We start from the raw sequence: 21,824 nt of genomic DNA, 5'->3' as shown, positions 1-21,824 counted from the left end.
CTATGGTATTTTACTGTCAGATTTTACAGAGTCCTATTCCAGACCTGGGGAAAGGCCCCTTCCCAACCATCAGCTTTAGAGTCCAGGAACGGTGAGAGCCTCACAAACAGATCATTCTGAATGAGATCATCCATGAAGCTGTCCCCAGTTCCCACCCCATCACAGTGGAGCAGTCACCTTCATGGGAAGCAGATTGTCCCCTCAAGTAATGAGGTATATGTGACTACCTTGCAAGATAAGGATTGAAATAACCAATCATAACATGGTTTGAACAATATTTAATTATTGGTAACTGATTCCTGCCTCAAATCTTCCCCACCTTACAACCTAAAAGCTCATGTCAGTTATCTGAAAATGTGCTGCGAAACTCACCTCTATTTTCTCAGTGTGGCCACAATGATTAGTACCCTTTTGTTGCCCCTCCCCCACTGGGAGACAGGATCTGCTTAGGGCTGGCTTAAAATTAGCAGCACAAACCAGCAGTGGGGGCGCACACCTTTGATCCCAGCACTTGGGAGGCAGAGGCAAGCATATTTCTGAGTTTGAGGCCAGCCAGGTCTACCGAGTGAGTTCCAGGACAGCCAGGGCTACACCCTGACTGGAAAAACCAAAAAAAAAAAAAAAAAAAAAAAAAAAAAAAAAAAAAAAAAATTAAAACAAACAAAAAAGATTTAGCAGCACAGACCAAATTGAACTCATAGAGATCTGCCTGCCTCTGCTGAGTACCAAAATGCCAGCCTAATACCTTTCTTTCTTTTTCTCGGTCGTTCCTCTTTGCTACCTTTGGATAAGTGTAGAGACCTAACTTGGAACGCTCCGAGTGGAGCTTCCGGCCTGATACACCGCTTATAGGAGCAAAGGAAGAAGAGCAAGTTTAAAAAAGGATGCTCCTCTGCAGGATACTGCGTGTCTGCTGTTATTTTTTATTTGCAGCACCAAAAATCTTGGTATAAAATATTATGAATATATTGGTCTGTGTTTTCACTACGAATTCGCATAGTCTGGGAAACTGAAGATTTTATAGGGAACGTTGTTTTCTTCCCAGAATGGATGAATCCATAGGTAACAAGTAGCAGCCGAAAGGCTTTTAGTTTAGAAGGCCATCCTGCTTTTGCAGAGAACCAGAGTTCGGTTCCCAGAATAGGGTGGCTCATATGGCCCGCAGTTCCAATTCTAGAGAGCCATCGTCCTCTTCTGGATTCTGGGCAACTACCGAACTCCACCCCTGCACCACCACCCCAAATATATACGTAGAATTAAAATCTTTTCTCTTTTTCCTTTATAACAGGGTCTCCCCAGGTCTCTGACTGTACTAGGCTGGCCTTGTACTCACAGGTCAGTGTTTCTGCCTCCTGCGTGCTGAGATTAAAGACCTTTGACACCTTGCCCACCCACAAATACTTAAAACCTTCATAATATTTAAAAAAAAAAAAAAGAAAGAAAGAAAGAAAGCCACGAGCCGCAGAAGTGGGTGTGGCCTGTAGGCGACTTGGAGCACCCGGAAGCCTTCGGGCCCCGCCCGCCTTCGCCCCGCCCCGTCCGCCCCGCCCCTCTCAGTTTAGGTTCCCGCAGGCCTCAGGGCCGCGGGGGCCTGGCTGCACGTTCCCTGCCGGCGCTCTGCGGCACGGGCCGGTGGGACGTTGGTGGGGTTGCCCTTCTAAGCCCGCCTCGGGTCGCGATGTCGTCCGGGGCCGGGTCTCGGCGGCCGCGGGAGCCGCCGGAGCACGAGCTGCAGCGGCGGCGGGAGCAGAAACGGCGGCGGCACGACGCGCAGCAGCTGCAGCAGCTCAAGCACCTGGAGTCCTTGTGAGTCGGCTGGGCCGGGTGCGGGCGGTGCGGGCCGCCGCCGACGGGTGGGCATCGCGGCCTGGCGAGCCCCCGGCTCCCTCTGCGCGAGGGAGGCGGAAGGACGCGGGAGGGAGGCCGGCCGGCCACTGTCCCCGCCACGGCGACCGTGGCGATGGCAATTGACGCGTCCGGAAGCCGAGCTCGGAGTCCCTGGGGGTCGAAGGACGCCAGCCTCCGTCCACTACCACGGACGGCACCGGCGGGAAGCTCAGGGTGGAAACTGCGGGAGACGCGCGGGAAGGCAGCGGACCCGCAGCCCGGCCTGAGGGTGGAGCCCGATGACCTGCGACACTGTAGTGTCGGTGAGGGAAGGTGGCGGCCTCCCGTCCACAAACTAAACCGGGATAAAAGTCAGAACCGGGGAAGAGAGGTTTGGGGACGCTGAGCGTGGTGAGGACAGGACAAATTGTAGGAGATTGTAGAAGAGGTTTGTTATGCAGACATTTCGTGTGTATGGTGTGTGTGTGTGTGTATTTGTTATGTAGACAAGTCTCCCCGTGTGTGTATGTGTGTGTGTTATGAAGACAAGTCTCCCTGTGTGTATGTATCTTATGCAAACAAGTCTCCGTGGATGTGCGTGTGTGTGCGTGTGCATGCGTGTGCATATTACCTCACCTGCCTGCCACCTTTGATCATTTTATCTATGCTTGACACATCACTGGCACATAGTTTGTATGTTATTTTCTTCTTTCAGTGATGGTGTTTCAGAATGGAGTTTCCCCTCTTATATCCCCACAACCCCATGCAGCCTGTTCGTGTCTAAGACAAGGGCTCATGAGCCTCCCACCTTAGACTAGAGAGCCCTCTTAAATTTCTCTACATGTGACCTCCTTCACCTAGGAAATTTTCACACTACTGCATGAGTATGGGTATATAAAATAGGGGATACAAGTCAAACACTTACTGATAATAAGACATAAGAAAATGTGTTTAAAGCAGTTCTTATATATGCAGTTTTACCATTGATTAGAAACCAAAGCAAATTTGAATACTAATGAGATAGATTACTTGTTTATTTTTACACAATTTAATCTTGGCTGCATATCTGAATGATGAAGGATGTAGAACATCTTCAACATTTTTCAGAATGATTTTATATTTTGATTTTATAATTGTTGAAGCTTTCACACCACTGTCACTATGCATAAGTACATAGAATATACGATAATAGTAGGAATATTGCAAATTTGATCCTAACCAAAAAAAAAATTGAACATTTTTAAAAAGATTTATTTAAGTATATGAGTACACTGTACTGTCTTCAGACACACCAGAAGAGGACATCAGATTTCATTATGGATGGTTGTGAGCCACCATGTGGCTGCTGGGATTTGAACTCAGGACTTCTGGAAGAGCAGTCAGTGCTCTTATCCTCTGAGCCATCTCTCCAGCCCCTAATTGAACATTTTTTAAAAAGATCTATTTATTATTAATATCTTGCCTGCACATATGTACTTGCATCTCCTGCATGCCTGGTGCCCTATGAAGCCAGAAGACTTCATTGAACCCCTTGGGACTGGACTTGTAGTTGTGAGCAGCCATGTGGGTGCTGGGACCCAAACTTGGGCCCTCTGCCAGAGCAGCAAGTACTCTTAACCACTGAGACATTTCTCCAGCACCACGGGACAGTTCTGTATGAAATGTAAGGCAGCAACATTAGCGGCATTTTTAAAATCAAATATTCTGGGCCAGCAAGATGGCAAAGCCCTGCTGCCAAGCCTGATAACCAGGGTTCAGTGCCCAGGACCAACAGAGTAGAAGGCAGGAACGGACTCCTGACTTCTAACCTCTACACATGAGACTTGGCTCATATGTGCGCTCACACTTACATGCACACTAAATAAATTAATAAGTATATAAAAATGTAATATAATAAAATAGTCTAGCACAGTACTACTTGAAAGTAATACTAACTTAATGCTTACAACCCAGCAATGATAATAGGAATATACTGGAAGCCTTTGTTTTTCACGATTAAACCATCACCAGTATTAAAACCTGCTTCTTCAGAATTCCAGCATATACCACAGATGAGCGCAGACATCCAGCCTTGTAGGTGGAACTGCTAGCAGCTTCTCAGATTAGCCTTTGCAGTTTGCTGACGCCTCTCCTGGAAGCAGAGAGAGCACTGAAAACCCAGAGTGAGCTATTGAGATGCATGCATTTGATGATCTGATCCACCCACTGTGAGGAACAAGGGATTTAGTGCTCAGGCTGGGGCAGGGGTTACACTGAACTTAAAACTCTCAGCAATTGGTGGAAAAACAAGGAGACTAACAATGCTGTCTGATTGCTTCTTGCATCTCTGGATACAGCGACAAAGGAAGAATATCAACTCTGATATAATTGACTGGCTCCAGATGGGCATAGCCAGTCTAATGGTTTCTAAGTGTGCCCTGGAGTAGCCACAGAGCTTAAGCTGAGGAAGATCAAGCCAAAGCCCCCATCATACACTTGGCTGAATTGCAGCACAGATTCAAGTTCTCGCCTCTGACAGGGTCAGCCGTAATAGTTAGGACACTGACTGGTAAGGACTGGGTCCTGTACTTGGCCTAGAGATGTAGCAGTTCTCTACTGAGGCTGAAGACTTTGGAACCTCAGATTCTCAAGCGTTTGTCTCACTGTTAGCGGAATAGTCTCTCACTCTTAGCAGAGAATGCATTCACACCTAACCCATGTAGCATTGTCCTGTCTGCATTTGTGTAAAGGAACCAATCCTTCATCATCTGCCAGACAGCAGTGACTTCCCTTGAGAGTTGCCAGGCTGATACTGATGTCCTTCAGGACCCACTGACCTACATCCAAACTTAAGGCAGGCTCCTGCCATGAGGAGGTGTGCTGTGCCACTAAAGAACCTAATGAGTTTGCTGATCCATTCAAGCAGGAGTTTGGGGATTATGTGTGGGAATGGATCGTAAGGGGATGGGATAATGTCGGAAGGAACATAGAACTGCATCTGAATAAGTTTATTGATACAGGCTCACTAGGTGGCGAATCTAGGTTTGATATGGAAGATTACACAGTTTTTTAAAAGGTGTTAAGGGCTGGTGAGATGGCTCAGTGGTTAAGAGCACTGGCTGCTCTTCCGAAGGTCCTGAGTTCAAATCCCAGCAACCACATGGTGGCTCACAACCATCCGTAATGAGATCAGATGCCCTCTTCTGGTGCATCTGAAGACAGCTACAGTGTACTTAGATATAATAATAAATAAATCTAAAAAAAAAAAAAAGATGTTAAAAGTTTGATTGGTTGGCTGAAGAAGCGTTTGTCAAAAGATGGCCTACTGACATAGAGTTGGAGCGTCTGATGTCCCTTGGCTTAATGCGTATACTGTGTAAAAACTAGTCCTCCACAATAGGAAGGCCAGAATTCTGACACACCCTTCACTAATGTCATGAGACAAAATGGTGAGGGGCACCAGCACATTTAAGTGCATTTGTTGTCACCCTTTTCCTTGTGCCAGATCTCAGAGTGGCTATGCTGCTGTTCGATTAGATGGATTCATTGTGATTGGCTTAATTGGGCCATGAGTAGCAGAGGCCAAGTAGCAGCACTAAGTCACCAAAGGCAAGGTGACTGTAGTTATCATACTGAGCAGCATAGACAAAGCAGTGTCCACAGGGACCTGACCTGAAAAGGACATCACATGTAACATGGATTTTAAAATGTCATAAATCCTATGGTCTCATTGGTCATGGTGTTTTCAGGGTTGAAATAGATAAGAAACCTACTATGTTTGTGTTTAATCAGTATAAGCAGAATTCTCATAGGAAAGATAGACTACATTGAGTTGTGGCAAGAGGGAGTCTCAGCCCATGAACCAATTTCTAGACTTGAGCCAGTTTGCAGACCCAGAATAACTGAGTGAAAGGAATGGCAAGGCTCCCCTAAGGAAGAACCTCAGTAAACTTCTAGAGTTTTAGTTAGCATTTCTCCCATCCTTTCCCAGAAGGAGCCTTTTAAGTATATACTAGGGGAAAGGAAACAGACTTTCCATTCTAAATTGGGTGATTCCAGGAGACCTCAAAAAAAGCACTGTGACCCGCCAGTTAAATGGAACCAGGTAATTAATGGAGTTTTGGCTGAAGTCCAACTCATAATGGGTCTCCAAACTCATCTTGTATTTTTCCTGTTCCAGAATGTATAATTAGTATAGATAGACTTGGAAGTCGGCTAGATTTCTGTATAGGGACCCTGACTTATGGAGTAAGGGTTATTATGACTGGAAAGGCCTGGTGTAAGGCATTGCAGTTGCCTCTACCAGGGAAAATAGTGAACAAAGGCAATATTGCCACCTACAAGGAATTTCAGAAATTAATGCCAACTAATAAGGACTTGAAAGATGGCAGGGGTGGTCTTCCACCACAGATCCTATCTGGTTGTGCAGAAGATAAGTATATTGTAGTAAATTGACAAATGACTGCCAAAAACTTAATCAAGTAATAACTTATATTGCAGCTTCTGCACCAGATGTGGTGTCCTTACTTGAGCAGATTAGCGTATCTCCTGGTACATGGTATGCCGCTATTGATACAGCAAATACCTTTTCTCAATACCTGCCATAAGGACCACTAAAGACAATTTGCTTTCAGCTGGCAAGGCCAGCAGTATACTTCTACAGCGTTACATCAAGGGTATATTCACTCTCAGCCGCTCGTGGTGGCTCACGTCTCTAATCCCAGCACTTGGGAGGCAGAGGCAGATGGATTTCTGAGGTCGAGGCCAGCCTGGTCTACAGAGTGAGTTCCAGGACAGCCAGGGCTACACAGAGAAACCCTGTCTCGAAAAACCAAACAAACAAACAAACAAACAAAAGAATATATTAACTCGGGCTGGAGAGATGGCTCAGTGGTTAAGAGCACTGGTTGCTCTTCCAGAGGATCTGGGTTCGATTCCTAGCACCCATATGGCAGCTCACAACTGTCTTTAACTCCAGTTCCAGGGTTTCTAACACCCTCACACAGGCAAAACACCAATGAACATAAAATTAAAATAAGATACACACACAAAAAAGAGAATATATTAACTCTCTAGGCCTGTGTCGCAACTTAGTTAAAGAGATTTTGATATCTGTCTCTTTCACAAAACTTCACACTGGTCCCCCATGTGTTGATGGTATTGCTGATTGGACCAGCTGAGCAGGAGATAGCAACCACTTTGGAATTGTTGCATCAGTGAATAGGGAATAAATCCATCTGAAATTCAAGGACCTTCTACCTCAGTGATTTTTTTTTTTTTTTTTAGGAGTCCAGCAGTGTTGAGCATACAGAGATATTCCTTCTAAAGTAAACAATAAGTTGTTGCACTTGACCCCTCCCACCACCAAGAAAGTAGTACAACCTTTAGTGGGCCTATTTGGATTCTGGAGACAACACACTTCTAACTTGGGTATATTACTCTGGCCCATATACCAAGTGACTTAGAAACCTGCTACCTTTGTGTGGGGCCTAGAACAAGAGAAGGCTCTTGAACAGGTCCAGGCTGCTATGCAGGCTTCTCTACCACTTGGACCATATGATTCAACAGACATAGTACTTGAGATGTCAGTGGCAGATGGGATGCTGTTTGGAGCCTTTGGCAGGCCCCTATAGGTAAATCATAGCGGGGACTTTCGGGATTTGGGAGCAAGGCTTTCCCATCATCTGCAGACTGCTATTCTTCCTTTGAGAGACAGCCCTTGGCCTACTACTAGGAATGATTAGTAACTGAACATTTGACAGTAAGTCACCAAGTTAGAAAGGAACGAGCTGTCCATCATGTGTTGGGTATTATCTCATCCACTAATCACAAAGAAGGCCCACCCAGCAACAATCCATTATCAAATGGAAGTGTTATATACATGCTCAGGCCCAAGCAGGTCCTAAGGGCACAAGTAATTTACATGAAGAAGTTGTCCAAATGCCTATGGTTTCTAGTTCTGTTACAATTCCTTCTGTAACCAAGCATGAGGCTGTAGGCTCGTGGTGGCAGAGTCGTGGGTCATGAATGGGTTTGACAACATGGACTTCTCCTCACCAAGGCTGACCTGGCTACAGCTGCTGCTGAATGCCAGACCTGTCAGTAGCAGAAGCCAAGAGTGAGCCCCAACTATGGCACCGTTCCCTGGGATGACTAGCCAGTAGCCTGCTGGCACATCAGCTGCTTTGGGCCACTTCCTTCAGGGAAAGGCCAACAGTTTTTTTTTTTTTTTTTTCTTACTGGGACAGATCTTTATTCTTGCACATAATGCTTCTGCCAAGACTAGGCTCTGTGGGCTTACAGAGTGCTTTATCCACCATCACAGTACTCAACACAGCGTTGCTTCTGACTAAGAACCTGATTTGATGGCCAGAGAAGAGTGGCAGTGAGCTCATTCTACCATGTCCCCACCATCCTGAAGCAGCTGGCCTGAGAAGAGTGATGAAATGGCCTTTTGAAGACACAATTAAAACGCTAACTACTTAGGTGTCAGCAGCCTGGTGGACGGGGCAGGTTCTCCAGAGGGTGGTATAGGCTTTGAGTCCTATTCCAGTATGTGGTAGGGTCTCTCATAGCCAGAATCCATGGATTGAAGTGGGAATGGTTCCACTCACTGCCACCCTAGTGACCTGGGAAGGTCTTGCTTCCTGTTCTGCTGGCTTATTGGTTTTGGGGTTGGGGGTACTCCTGCCTGGAGCCACAACAAACATTCCACTGAACTGGAAGCTCACACTTTTCCCCTGGTCATTTTGTCTTCTGATGTCCTTAAACCGACAGGCTAAGAAAGGAATAACAATGTTAGCAGGGGTGGTGGATCCAGATTACCATGGGGAAATTGGATTGCCCTTCCACAGTGGAGGTAAGAAGGATTCTGTCTGGAGTTCTGGAGACCCATGGTGACCTCTCTTAGCACTACCATGTCCTGTGGTTAAAGTCAATGGGAAACTACAACAGCCTAATCCAGGCAGATGACATGGGCGCAGATCCTTCAGGAATGAAGGTTTGGTTCCCTCCTGCAGGAAAAGAGCCAAGACCTGCTGAAGTGCTTACTAAAGGTAGAGAAATATGGAATGGGTAGCAGAGGAAAGTAGTTATAAATATCACTACAGAGATGGTGTGGCTCTTGCAGAGGACTCAGGTCCAGTTCCCAGCACCCACATAGCCGCTCACAACCATCTGTACCAGAGCTGATGCCCCACTCTGACCTCTACAGGCACCAGGCATACATGTAGTTCACAGACATACATGGAGGCAAAACACTCAGACATGCTAATTTTTGAAAAGCATTTTAAAGTACTTCACAGAGTAAAGATTAATGAGTTGTCCCCAAAGACTCCTAACTGTAATCCTGCACTCAGAAGGCTGGGACAGGAAAATGGCAACTGTGGAGCCAGGTTGGTGCATGAAGAGAGATGCTACCTCAAAAGACATCTATCCATGTTTCTATGAATGAGTTCTGCATCCATTTCAGATGTTTCCCCTTCCTACCTAGTCTTAGAACAACTTAGTACATGCTCAATGATATCACAGCAAGACCTAAGGGTACAAAATAGATCTTAACTGCTGTTTTTAAATCTTAAGAACTACAGAAGTTTACTACACCTCCATGGGGTTCAGCATTCAGGAGACTGAGGCAAAAAGATTGTCATGAGTTCAAGCCCAGCCTGGACTACAGAATAAGACCCTGTCCCAAACAATAACAAAAATAACTAGTCTTTTTTTTTTTAAATCTGTTTGTATAGTTTTCCTTTTTAACATTAGTCCTAGTGATTTGGTCTTCAGCTAGAGAACCCAGGCCCAGGTTGTACCACCAAACTATACCTCCATCTAAATGTAGGTTTGATGTTTGGACTGGAGAGTTCTTGTTTTGTTCCTAATTCTGGGATTCAAAGCCTTACACATGATGGGCTAATGCTCTTCCACTGAGGTGCCCACCTCTTGGGCCTCCAGTCCCACATTTCTTTCCTTTTTTTTGTTTTTTGAGACAGACTCTGACAGTGTAGTCCTAGTTGGTCTAGAACTAGAGAGCCAACTGCCTCTGCCTCCCAAGTGCTGAGATTAAAGGTGTGCACCACCACACTCGGCCAGCCTAGATTTTGTTAACTGTCACAGTGGGAACAGATTTATCTTATTTCTTAATCTCTTTACTTAGCACTTGAGTAATGCTTTGAGGTGTGGTGTCTTTTTGAATGTATGAATTAATTTGTGCTAGTAGTAAACACCAGTCACCTTACTTCAAACTTACAGAAACACCCATACAATACACTTTTATGGAACACTTTTTGCTAATAACAAATTTCAAAATCTGTAATTGTATCGCATTCCTCTACAGTGTTAAGATACATGCATTTGGACGCTGTTATAATTGGCCGTATGTTGTTTGTTCAACACTTGTAGCTCAGTGATGAGTTTGGGGATTCATGTACTTTACTAGCAAGTTCCTTCCAGTCCTGATGCCTGAGACTTTGTTGGTATTGGTAATTAATGGCTGCTGATGGGCTATGGCATCTAGCCAAATGACCCAGGTTTCTGTTGGCTTTGCTGAGTTAGTCTTGTGTCGTAGCATAGCTTCCCTTTTGAAAATGTCTTAAATATCTGCTTTGGGAAAGGTACTATACCAAGTCTAAGAAGCTAATTTTGATCCCACCCAGCTATTTACTATGCAGCCTTCAGGGGACACACCTTGCCCTGACCTTTCAAGGCTTTGGATTCATGGCAGTTCTAATCCATCCTTATACTGGTTAGTTTTTGTCAACTTGGCACAAACTAGAGACAACTGGGAAGGCAGAAGTTCAACGGAGGAATTCCCACCACCATCAGATTGGCCTGTGGGAAGTCTGGAGACATTTTTTTTTTTTTGGATTAATGATGAATGTGGGAAGGCCTAACTCCCTGTGGGCACTGCCACCCTTAGACACTTGTCGTATAAGAAGTAGTCTGAACAAGCCATGATCTCTGCTTCAGCTCCTGCCTTAGCTTCAGTCAATGATAACCTGACCTAACCTGTAAACTGACATAAACCCTTTCCTCTCCAAGTTGCATTTGGTTGTGGTGTTGGTGACAGCAACAGAAAACAACCTATGCCGTTCCCCTATCAAGTTATTTCTCCTACATTTCCGAGCAGGAAGGGGAAGATCTGAAGACCCCTTAGGCCCTGCATACAAGAGTCAGAACAAAGACAACATACATCCTTGTGCTTTTCGGTCCCTTCCGGCCTCCAGCGATGAGCACTTCCGGCGGGTGGCGGGGAGCCATTTAGAGAAGAGAGGCCCAGACAGAAGTGTCCTATGTCCCTCTGTGGAGTTCATAGGAATCCTGAGCCACCTGAGTGCTGGTCTTTGTTTTCTGTGGCCTGTTTGATGAAGCCAGCTTTTTGTGTTTTATTTTCTAGTTATGAGAAACCTCCTCCTGGATTTATAAAGGTAAGTGGCTGTGTTTGTCCACTCTATTAAATTTACTTGAGCTTAGTGGTGTAATTAATGGCTGCTGATGGGTTTTCAACCTCCTTGTATCAGAGGTTCTCAGCCTTCCTGATGCTGCTACCCTTTAATACAGTTCTTCATGTTGGGACTTCTGACCATAAAATTAGTTTCATTGCTGCTTCATAACTGTAATGTTGTTACTGTTGTGAATCGTAAAGTATCTGTTTTCCAATGGTCTTAGCTGACCCCTGTGAAAGGGTCATTCAAACCCAAGGGAGTCACCACCCCACAGGTTGAGAACCACTGCCTTGTATGAAAACATAGACCTGGTGAACCCTAACTTGGAACTTTGTCACAAAGGCTATGCCTTCCTAGAAATTTAATCTGCTATCATTCCCTGTCCCAGGAGTCCTGAAATACAGCTTCCTTCTGTCTTGGGCAGAATCTTCTAGAAGCTCTGCTGTCCGTTTTTCTTGTCTTCCTCACTCAGCCATCTCCTCAGTACATTAATGCTTGGAGTCTTGAGTACCCTCAGCTCAGGGAGCCTGTGAAGGGGCCTGAGAGGACACACGCAGTGTTTAGGACAGGGACCCCTGCAGCCTAGTAGGAGGGGACTCAGAAGCAGGCAAAACCCAAAAGACTTTCAGTAAGAGAAACGCTTTAAATAACTAGAAAGTAGAGAAATACTGCAGTTGTAAATACAGTTATGCACTGGTGAAAATCCCCACCCGAGATGCAAGTGGCTGTAAGAGAAAAGGTGCCACGGACTCCTAAGGCTGCCTCTCCACCCGACCTGCATCATGGAAGAGTCTGCTTCTCCCTGGGGGTCAGGTTTTTAGAGCTGTTTTCGTGTGAAGTCTCTCTCTGATGGTCTAGACTGCCTTTCCTCCATCCACAGACTGTGAAAGAGTGAACCCTTTTTGATATATTTTATGTTAGTGCATGGAGGTCCCAAGTCATTCCTGCATGGGGCTTGTGCTTCATCGTGACTCCTGCAGTAGAGCCCAGCTGTCTCTCTGTGTAGCTGTCTCACTGATTCTTCGCCTCTGCAGTCCCTGGGGATGCTGTTAGGGTGGGCGTTGTCACTGAGTGAGAGGAGCCAGACAACAGTAACCTCTCAAGCAGGAAGCAAGGGCGGAGTCCTGTTTTGATTTTGGTTTGTTGGGTTTTTTGGTTTCAGTTTGTTTTTTTGGTTCTGGTTTTGTCCTGTTGTTTATACACTGTTATCTTCCTGTAGGAGGATGAGACGAAGCCAGAAGACTGTATACCAGATGTGCCCGGCAATGAACATGCCAGGGAGTTTCTGGCTCACGCTCCGACTAAAGGACTGTGGATGCCCCTGGGGAGAGAGGTCAAAGTTATGCAATGTGAGTGTGCAAGGGCTTGAGTGATCCCCAGCATCTGTCGTCTACTAAACAAGGTGCAGGGGGTGGGTAACTCATGAACAGGTCTATTTGGCCCACAGTCTGATGGCTGCAGGGTCTGCACAGCAGAGCGTGAGCATTCTGGCCTGTGTTCCCTGCTAGCATCATATATGATGAAGAAGCCAATGGAAGCACAGGTAGGGAGTGATCGAGATGGGTGTACAGCCACTCCAACCTGGCAATCATTCTCTCCCACTCATGAGGATTTAGTCCCCGTGACTGAAATCTGCCTCTAAGCGCTAACACCACATCTGAAGGGTCCTCTATGCTGCACTATTACAGTGTGAGCAAGACTTTCAACACAGGAGCCTTTGGGAGAAATCAGATCCAAACTACAGTGTTCCTCTGTGCACACAGGCTCTATGCCGTACTTCACAGTGCCATACCTGTTCTCCTCACACAGTGTGTGTGTGTGTGTCTGTCTCTCTGTCTGTCTGTCTATATTGCTATAGGGATCAACTGATCAACTGTAGGACACTGCCCATGCCAGATGAGTGCTTCACCAGTCCCTACATTTTTTACTTATCATTACTAATTACTGAGTGTATGTCTGTTGTATATGTGGTTTCCATGGCACACATGTGGAGGTCAGAAGAAAACCTGTGGGAGTTGGTATTCTTCCCCTACCATGGCCAATGCTGTTATAGGCTGAGCTGTATGGCTGACTGGACTCCAAGGCTTATAGCTTCAAATCCAGTGATCTTTCCTTAGCCATAGGGCCAGGGAGTAAGTACTACAACAGCAAAAAGAGCATCCCAGGAGAGACCCCATAGGCGTAATAGATGCACCAGAGCTCTGCTCATAGGCTGCCAGTGTTGAGTAGTGTTTATCCACTAACCTGACAAGAGTGACCACAGGCCACTGGCTCTGGACAGGCAGAGTTCTCCATGCATATTGTGTCCCACCTGCCTTCAGGGTTGTCACACACATACTACAGCATTTCACAGGATGCATCTGTCAGGTTCCTGTCCCATTTTGTTATATTTTGAAATCAGGCATCTCCACGGCCCAGGCTGAGCTTCTTGAATTTGGTTTTTGTTTGTTCCCTTGGTTTTGTTTTTGTTTTTTGGATTTTTCTTTGTCTTGTTTTGTGTGTGTGTGTGTGTTGTTGTTGTTGTTTGAGACAGGGTTTCTCTGTGTAGCCCTGGTTGTCTTGGAACTCTGTAGATCAGGCTGGCCCTGTGCTCACAGTGAAACACCTTTCTCTGCCTTCCAAGTGCTGGGATTAAAGGTAAACATTACCACTGGCCAGCATGGTTTTTTTAGTTTTTAAGACCAGGTCTGGGATTCCAGTCTCTGCATCTCCATGGCAGCTTAACAACCATCCGCAATTGCAGTGCTAGGAATCCAGTGATCTCTTCTGCCCTCCCTAGGCACTAGGCATGAATGTGGAGTATAGACAGACAGACGTGCAGTCAAAACACCTATACAAACAAAATAATAACTTAAAATATTGAAATATATAGAAAAGAAAAATGTTCCCTTCAACATGCTTTGTGTGGTAGCCGGCGTGGACCAGATCAGGTTATCTTTCCAGCAGCCTCTTGTTTCCTCACCTCCTTGGTCAACACCTAAATACAGCTGTCACTTGGCTCTCTATCCCCAGGCAGCCCTGACTTGTCTCCATCTGGATGGCATGAAAAGATGTGGGGGTAACTGGGACCCCATCCTTGCTGTGTCACATAGCTCGGGCTTCCACACCACATGACAAGCCCATATTCACTGCTTTGAGTTGTATGCTTGTTTCTGTGACTTGAAACACGTTTATGTGTGTTTATTTTATCAGGTCCTCAGGACCTTGTGTACTTCTCACTATAAATCTCTTTAGCCAGATATAGTGATGCTTACCTTTAATGCCAGCACTTGGTAGGCAGAGGCATGCAGCTCTCTGTGAGCTCTAGAGGTCTAAATAGTTCCAGGACAGGCAGAGCTACAAGAACCAAAACAAACAACAATTAAAAACATCTTTAAACGGACTGGAGAGATGGCTCAGCGGTTAAGAGCACCAACTGCTCTCCTGAAGGTCCTGAGTTCAACCACATGGTGGCTCACAACCATCCGTAACGAGATCTGACCCCTCTTCTGGAGTGTCTGAAGACAGCTACGGTGCACTCACATATAATAAATAAATAAATCTTTAAAAAAAAGTCTTCAAACACAGTTTCTCTATTTATCAGATCATGATGTAGTTCTAATGGCACTAACATTTTAAGAGAATGTTTTCCTTAAACACAGGCTCAAGCTGGAGAAGTGGTTCACAGTGAAGCGTGCACTGTGCTCTTGCAGAGGAGCACAGCTCAGCGGCCCACAACCACCTGGAACTCCAGTTCCAGGGGACCCCACCCCATCATCTGGCCTCTTTGGGCAGTGCAGTCACGTGTACAAACACATTCTCAGATACATATCCGCATATTTTTAAAAACAAAGTCAGGTTAGTTATGGTGCAAGCCTTTAATCCAAGCACTCCAAGTGAAAGGCGGGCTATCTCTATGAATTTAAGTCTAGCCCTTAAATGGAACAGAAGTATGCCCTTTAAGTCCTAGGGCTTCAGAGGCAAATGTCACTTGAGTCTAGAAATTTGAGCTGTACCTGGGGCAGGTGTGTGTGTGGCGCTTCGTACCTGGTCTACTCAACCCAAGAAGGTACTGTTGTTGAGCAGCTGGAGGCCTTAACCATGGCCTCAAGCGAGCACACTGAGCCGCTCTTTCTCACTAACTGCAACTCCTAGCCCTCAGAATCAGAGCTAGTTCACAAATAAAGACTATTCTACCCTTTCATTATTTTTATGTGTATGTGTGCTTGCGTGAGTTCATGTTCACCACATGCATACAGCTGCCCATGGAGGCCAAAAGAGCATTGGATGCCCTGGAACTGGAGTTGCAAGGGATTGTGGGCCACCGTGTCAGTGCTAGGAACCACCATTGACCCTATTTCTTTTTTTGTTTGTTTGTTTGTTTTTGTTTTGTTCGTTTTTTCGAGACAGGGTTTCTCTGTGTAGCCCTGGCTGTCCTGGAACTCACTCTGTAGACCAGGCTGGCCTCGAACTCAGAAATCCGCTTGCCTCTGCCTCCCCAGTGCTGGGATTAAAGGCGTGCGCCACCACTGCGTAAAATGTAGCGAAGTACACAGAGTAAATTCACATTTTATGATAATTTTACAATGCATTGCTTCATAATATTTGGTGATGAACATTTAAACACTCCTAGCCTGACAAGATTCAAAGGTATGTAAGGAAGCAGTTAGTTGACCCTCATTGCTTTCTGGGACCTTCACGGTTTCATCCATTAATCCTGTAAATCTAAAGAAAAACTTGAATCTACTGAAACATTATCTCAATGAAGAAAGAATATATAGTCTTACGGAACTGTTTTTCTGTGGTTTTAGGTTGGCGTTGCAAACGGTATGGCCATCGAACAGGCGACAAAGAATGCCCTTTCTTTATCAAAGGCAACCAGAAGTTAGAACAGTTCCGAGTTGTAAGTAAAACCCCGCTGCGTCACTGTTTACAGTTGGCACAGATGGCAAATGTTAGCTGTGGAGTCTGTAGTGAGCTGCTCAGTAACTGCTTTCCCCAGAAGCCTCCCAGCCAAGCTCTCAGATGTCAGTACACCTGTATGCATTGTGTGACAGATAACAAGCAGCTAATGGGGGTAGAGGTGTGGCTCCTTTGATAGAGTGCTTGTCTAGTATGCACACAGCCCTTGGTTCCAGCCCAGCACCGCGTTAAGTAAGCCTGATGGTGCGTGCTCGTCTCACACTGAGAAAAGAGCTTTCAGAGGCTGGAGGTGGCTGTGTGCCCGGTGCTTGCCCAGCACATACAGACCCTGCATAGGCTCAGGCCACAGCACTGCAGAAGGAAAAGCAAAGGCAGATACCCTCAGCCTTAGGAACAGGGTTCATTTTCTTTTTCTCAAAGCCAGCACCGTGGGCTCAGCCCCTTCTTTATAATTTGCTATATATAACTTCACTTTTTATTACTAAGGTGAAGGATTTGTCCCAGATCCATGTAAACATAGATGTGTCTTTTGAGCTGGAAGTGGGTATTTGCTAAGATGACACAGGACAGCTCTACTGTCACCTCTCAGAGGTGCACATTCACATCCAGTGACTAATTCTGCTAAGTAAGGCAGGATCTGTGTGAGGTTATTGGTGTTTCTAAAATGGGGCCAACCAGACCAGTGTGGTGACTCGTGTCTGCAGTCCAGTATGCAGAAGTGTCAGGAAGACCCTGAATGAGGCAAGCAGGGAGCCCATAGCAACAGCCTATCTCACGAAAACAACCTCAGAACATGTTCTCCAGGGACGAGGCAGAGGACTGGGTGGATAGTAGCTGTTGCCAGGCAAGCACAGCACTGGAGTGTGAATGCATCCCTGTCATGCATATAAATACGAGGTGGGCATGGTAGCCTGCTAGTGCGCAGAGGGCAGGAGCAGTTCCCTGTGGAAGCTGTCTGGCTGGAATAGCTGCCTTGGGGGCTCTGGCTTCAGTTGAGATGCCTTGCCTCAAGGAATAGGATGGAGAGCTCTGGAAAAAGAGTCCTCACATCAGCCTTGTGAAACCTGAGCACAAACAGCCTGTGATGGCACCACACACCTTTACTGTCACTCATTTCTGAGCGTGAGGCCAGCTTGAGGTCCATAGCAGGTTCCAGGCCAGCCAGGGCTACACAGTGACACTCTGTTGCACATATCTTATGGCTCAAACTCTATTACAAGTACACCAAAAGTTAACAGTAATTATGTCTGGTTAACAAGCAGATTTTTTTATGTTTATTTTTACATATTTATTTCCAGCACTGGGGTAGAGCCAAGGGCTTATTTGTCGCTGTGTTGGTCCCTGAGGAAACAGCTCCTAAGAAGAGACTTACCCTGCCTCAGTCTCAGTCCAAAGCTGACTCCAGTCCTTTTTCAGACAGGATTTCCCTGTATATCCCAGGGTGACCCCAGACTCAGGATCCTTCTTTCATAGCCTCCCAAGTGCTAAGGTTACAAACTCCATCACAGCCACCTGCTCTGAAGCTTTTGACCTGGAGTGAGGCGGACCATCATGGTGGAGAGGCCGGGTGGAGCAGAGCTCCTCTAACGCCCTGACAGCTTGTTAGCCATCAGGTCTGAGCTTGCCTCCCCCAGAGCAGCCCACAGGTACAGAAGATTTGCAGACTCCTCTGGGGTGACAAGTATTGTCTGTTGTTCTTTTTCACCTAAGACAGTCTTAAGTGATTGCAAGCCTGGAGTCCTTAGGAAGCTTGGGCTGAGCTTGACTGGCTATGTGGCCCACTCGCCCTCCACCTCTCTGCTTACAAGCCTTCGGCCCCACCCTGGCTCTGCCACTTGCTTTGTTCTGGACACAGGGTCAGGTTGTGTGGCTGAGGATGATCCTGAAGTTTTGATCTTCCTGCCTCACCTCCAGGGTACTGAGATCACAGATGTGTGCCACTGTAGCTGGTTCTACAATGCTGGGGAGCAAATCCAGGGCTCTGTGCACCTCACCTCACCTCAGGGGCTCTGTGCAGCCTAGACAAGCACTGTGCACCTCACCTCACCTCAGGGGCTCTGTGCAGCCTAGACAAGCACTGTGCACCTCACCTCACCTCAGGGGCTCTGTGCAGCCTAGACAAGCACTGTGCACCTCACCTCACCTCAGGGGCTCTGTGCAGCCTAGACAAGCACTGTGCACCTCACCTCACCTCAGGGGCTCTGTGCAGCCTAGACAAGCACTGTGCACCTCACCTCACCTCAGGGGCTCTGTGCAGCCTAGACAAGCACTGTGCACCTCAGCCTGTGTTTCTAAGCACTTAGATCTTTCCATAGTAGTGCCACCGCCTGTGGTTGGTTCTGGGATAGGTGTTTCATGGGATCTTTCTCTTTTTTCCCAATTTTTCTTAATATTGGTATGTGAGCGTGATTTTGCCACAGCACTCACATGTGAAGGTGACACAACCTGAGAGAGTCAGTTCTCACCTACCACATGGGTCTTCGGGATCAAATTCAGGTGATCAGGCTTGTGGGCAAGAATCTTAACCACTGAGCCATCTTGCTGGCCCGTTTCTGTATTCTTAGTATCTTGTTTAAGAATGAGTGTCTGGCTCATGAGTAGAGGCATTTCCTGCCAAGCCTGCTGGCCTGGGTTTGCACCCCAGAACCCAAATGGTAAAAGGAAAAAAAAAATTTCTGAAAGCTGTTCTGACTCCATAAGCACACAGTTGCACACAAGCATGTACACATTTGTGTAATGTGTACTGCAGAATAATAATAATAATAATGAGACTGCAGAGATCGCTCAGTGGTTAAAGGCACTTGCCCATCTTCCAGTGGACTTGAGTTCCATTCCCAGAACCCATATCAGGCAGCTCACATTTTCTATAACTCCAGTTCCAGGGTATCTGATACCCTCTTCTGGCCTCCATGGGCACCCTACACATATATGACATACATGTACACATGTACTTGAATAAAAACTAAAATGCTGTTTAAAAAACATAAACACACACAGATTTACGAAGAACAAGAATATGTCCTTCAAACCAAAGCATCAGTACAGATTAGGAAAGAACATACTGTCACGCTTGGCGCAGGAGGGCTGGGCATGGAGCAGCATACCTCTGATCTCGCAGTCAAGAGGCTGAGGCAGGAAGAGCTCTTGAGCTCTAGTCTATCCTGGTCTACAAGGAGAATTTCATGCCACTAGGCTATGTAGTGAGACCCTGCCTCAAACAAAAAAACAACAAAAAGATGCTCTGGAATTGGAGTTGTAGACAGTTGTGAGCTGTCATGTAGATGCTGAGAATAGAAACTGTCCTGGAAGAGCAGCGGTGCTCTACCCACTGACCCTCTTCCCAGCCCTTCCTATAAAATTGAGTATGGAATAATCAACTATTCCCTGTATATTCTAATCGGAGAAGTGTTTTGTACCCTTAGTGTATCTACAGTAATAAAGTCTGAGTATGGTGGCACACAGCTGTGATCTCAGTATTCAGAAGGCTGAAGCAGGATTGCTGTGACTTAGGGGGCAGCTTGGTCTACATAGTGAGTTTGAGGGTCATCCAGTAACTGTTTCAAAACTTAATAAGACTTACCTCCAAAAGCCCTAAAAATTATAGGCCTTTAAAGGGATTAGAATACATTGTAAGACAGGTGTGTGGTGGTTTCTGTTTGAGATTCCAGCACTTTGGAGACTGCAGCAGGATCAGCATAGTACAAAGCCATCCTGGACAGCATTGTGAGGCCTTGTCTCAAGATGCGCTGGACGCAGTGCTGACCCAGCACTGCAGGGTGCAAGCAGGAGGGTCAAGACTTCAAGATCATCTGCAGCGCCTTAGCAAGTTCAAAGCTAGCCTGAGCTATATAGTAAGATCTTATGTGGTTGGGAAAAGGCATAGATGCTGATATATCTATCTTCAAGCTACAGGAAGCTAACTGTATTCTCGGCACTCAGGGGGCTAAGAAGGGAAGGTTAAAAACTCAAGGCCAGTCTGAGCTCCATTGTCAGTTTGAAGCCAGTCCAGGATAAATAAAGACTCTCAAACTTAACAACAACAAAATCTACATCAAATATTCGTCTCTGTACGTAGAGGTTTAATTTTTACATGATAAGCAGTGCGTTGTAACTAACCAGACTGTGACCCTCCATAACCCGTAGGCACATGAAGACCCCATGTATGACATCATTCGAGAGAATAAAAGGCATGAAAAGGATGTAAGGTAAGGCTGCTCATCGCTACCAATGTCCTCTCTCTTGTTGTTGGGGTTGTTTGTTTTTCTTTTTTTTTTTTTTTTTTTTTTTGAGACAGGGTTTCTCTGTGTAGCCCTAGCTGTCCTGGAACTCACTCTGTAGACCAGGCTGGCCTCAAACTCAGAAATCTGCCTGCCTCTGCCTCCTGAGTGCTGGAACTAAAGGCATGCGCCACCACGCCCGGCTCCAATGTCCTCTTGAAGTCTGAAACCATGCAGTGTTATAAACAACACTGGGAGAGCAAGATTAATCACTGAACAGAGATGTCAGGTAACAAGGAGGCCAGCTTCTACTATAGATCCCTAAATATGCTGTGGGCATGCCTCGACTTGTGGACAATCACACTGTGGTGTGTGTGTGTGTCTATGTGTGGTGTATGTGTGGTGTGTATGGCTACAGTGTAAGCCAAGCTGGCCTCAGTCTCTGGAGTGCTGAGATGACTCATATGCCACCACACTCTGTCCAAGTTTTTGTTATTTTCATTTTTAGACAAGATATAGGAAGGGGCTGTGGTTCAGTTGGTAGCACGTCTGAAGCCCTGGGTTGTGTCGGATCCCCAGCACGGCATCTAACAGCTATTAGGATGCACACCTATAGCACCATCACTTAGGACATGAACGTAGTCACGATTGACTGGGTCTGAGTTGAGGCTAGCCTGGAATAATGAAAACCAGGAAGGTGTGTTTGCTAACTGGCTGTGTTAGAGTTCTTGAGAAGCTGCACTCCTGTCAACAGTGGGGATGGCTCAGTAGGTGTGCGTTTGCTAGGAGCCACGAGGGCCTGAGGAGCAAGCACAGATATTTAGGACAATGAGAAGGGGAAGGGATGTCTTAGCAAGGCAGTTCCTCAGTGCTGCTTGATGAAGTGTTGCTGTGGTGGCTCTGTCTAGGATCCAGCAGTTAAAGCAGTTACTGGAGGACTCCACCTCAGATGACGACGGGAGCAGCTCCAGCTCCTCGGGAGACAGAGAGAAGCGCAAGAAAAGGAAGAAGAAAGAAAAGCACAAGAAACGCAAGAAGGAGAAGAAAAAGAAGAAGAAACGGAAGCACAAGGCTTCCAAGTCCAGTGAGAGCTCTGACTCAGAGTGATAGCACCACCCACAGGCCAAAGGACAGAGCCGCCGCCGCCGAGAGCGAGAGCCTGGACACCTAGCACAGCCGTGGGCCCTCACTGCCTCCTGGTGCCGAGTGACCACTGCAGAGCAGGTGGGCTCCTGCAGCACCTGTGTCCTCTACCCTGATGGTCACCGTTGTCTGTGACTGCTTCAGTAGGCCGCTGTAGTGGGAGGTGATGAGAAGACCCAGAAGAGGCAGACACTCTAGGGCACTGCCACAGCGGCGTTTGCCCTCCATGGTGTGGTAACTCATTTTCCATGAACTTAAGGCTTCACCCTTCTTTGTGGTTTGGGATAATAAAAGTCCATGTTTTATTTTTCAAATG

General features: G+C 46.4%; 1 protein-coding gene across 1 annotated transcript; it reads left to right on the top strand.

The window, feature by feature from the left end:
* Positions 1 to 1,545: 1,545 nt before the first annotated feature.
* Positions 1,546 to 21,822, top strand: Rp9 (RP9 pre-mRNA splicing factor). Its single transcript, XM_021172565.3, has 6 exons — positions 1,546 to 1,806; positions 11,198 to 11,228; positions 12,466 to 12,595; positions 16,037 to 16,128; positions 20,292 to 20,353; positions 21,274 to 21,822. Exons 1-6 carry the CDS (start codon positions 1,679 to 1,681, stop codon positions 21,470 to 21,472), a joined length of 642 nt encoding a protein of 213 aa, XP_021028224.1. The 5' UTR covers positions 1,546 to 1,678; the 3' UTR covers positions 21,473 to 21,822.
* Positions 21,823 to 21,824: the final 2 nt, after the last annotated feature.

The sequence above is a fragment of the Mus caroli genome, unplaced genomic scaffold (assembly GCF_978045245.1).
Source record: "Mus caroli unplaced genomic scaffold, Mus_caroli_1 scaffold_11, whole genome shotgun sequence".
Classification (NCBI taxonomy): Eukaryota; Metazoa; Chordata; class Mammalia; order Rodentia; family Muridae; genus Mus; species Mus caroli.
Note: the sequence above shows the minus strand (reverse complement) of the source record. Positions and strands in the feature narration are given on the sequence as shown.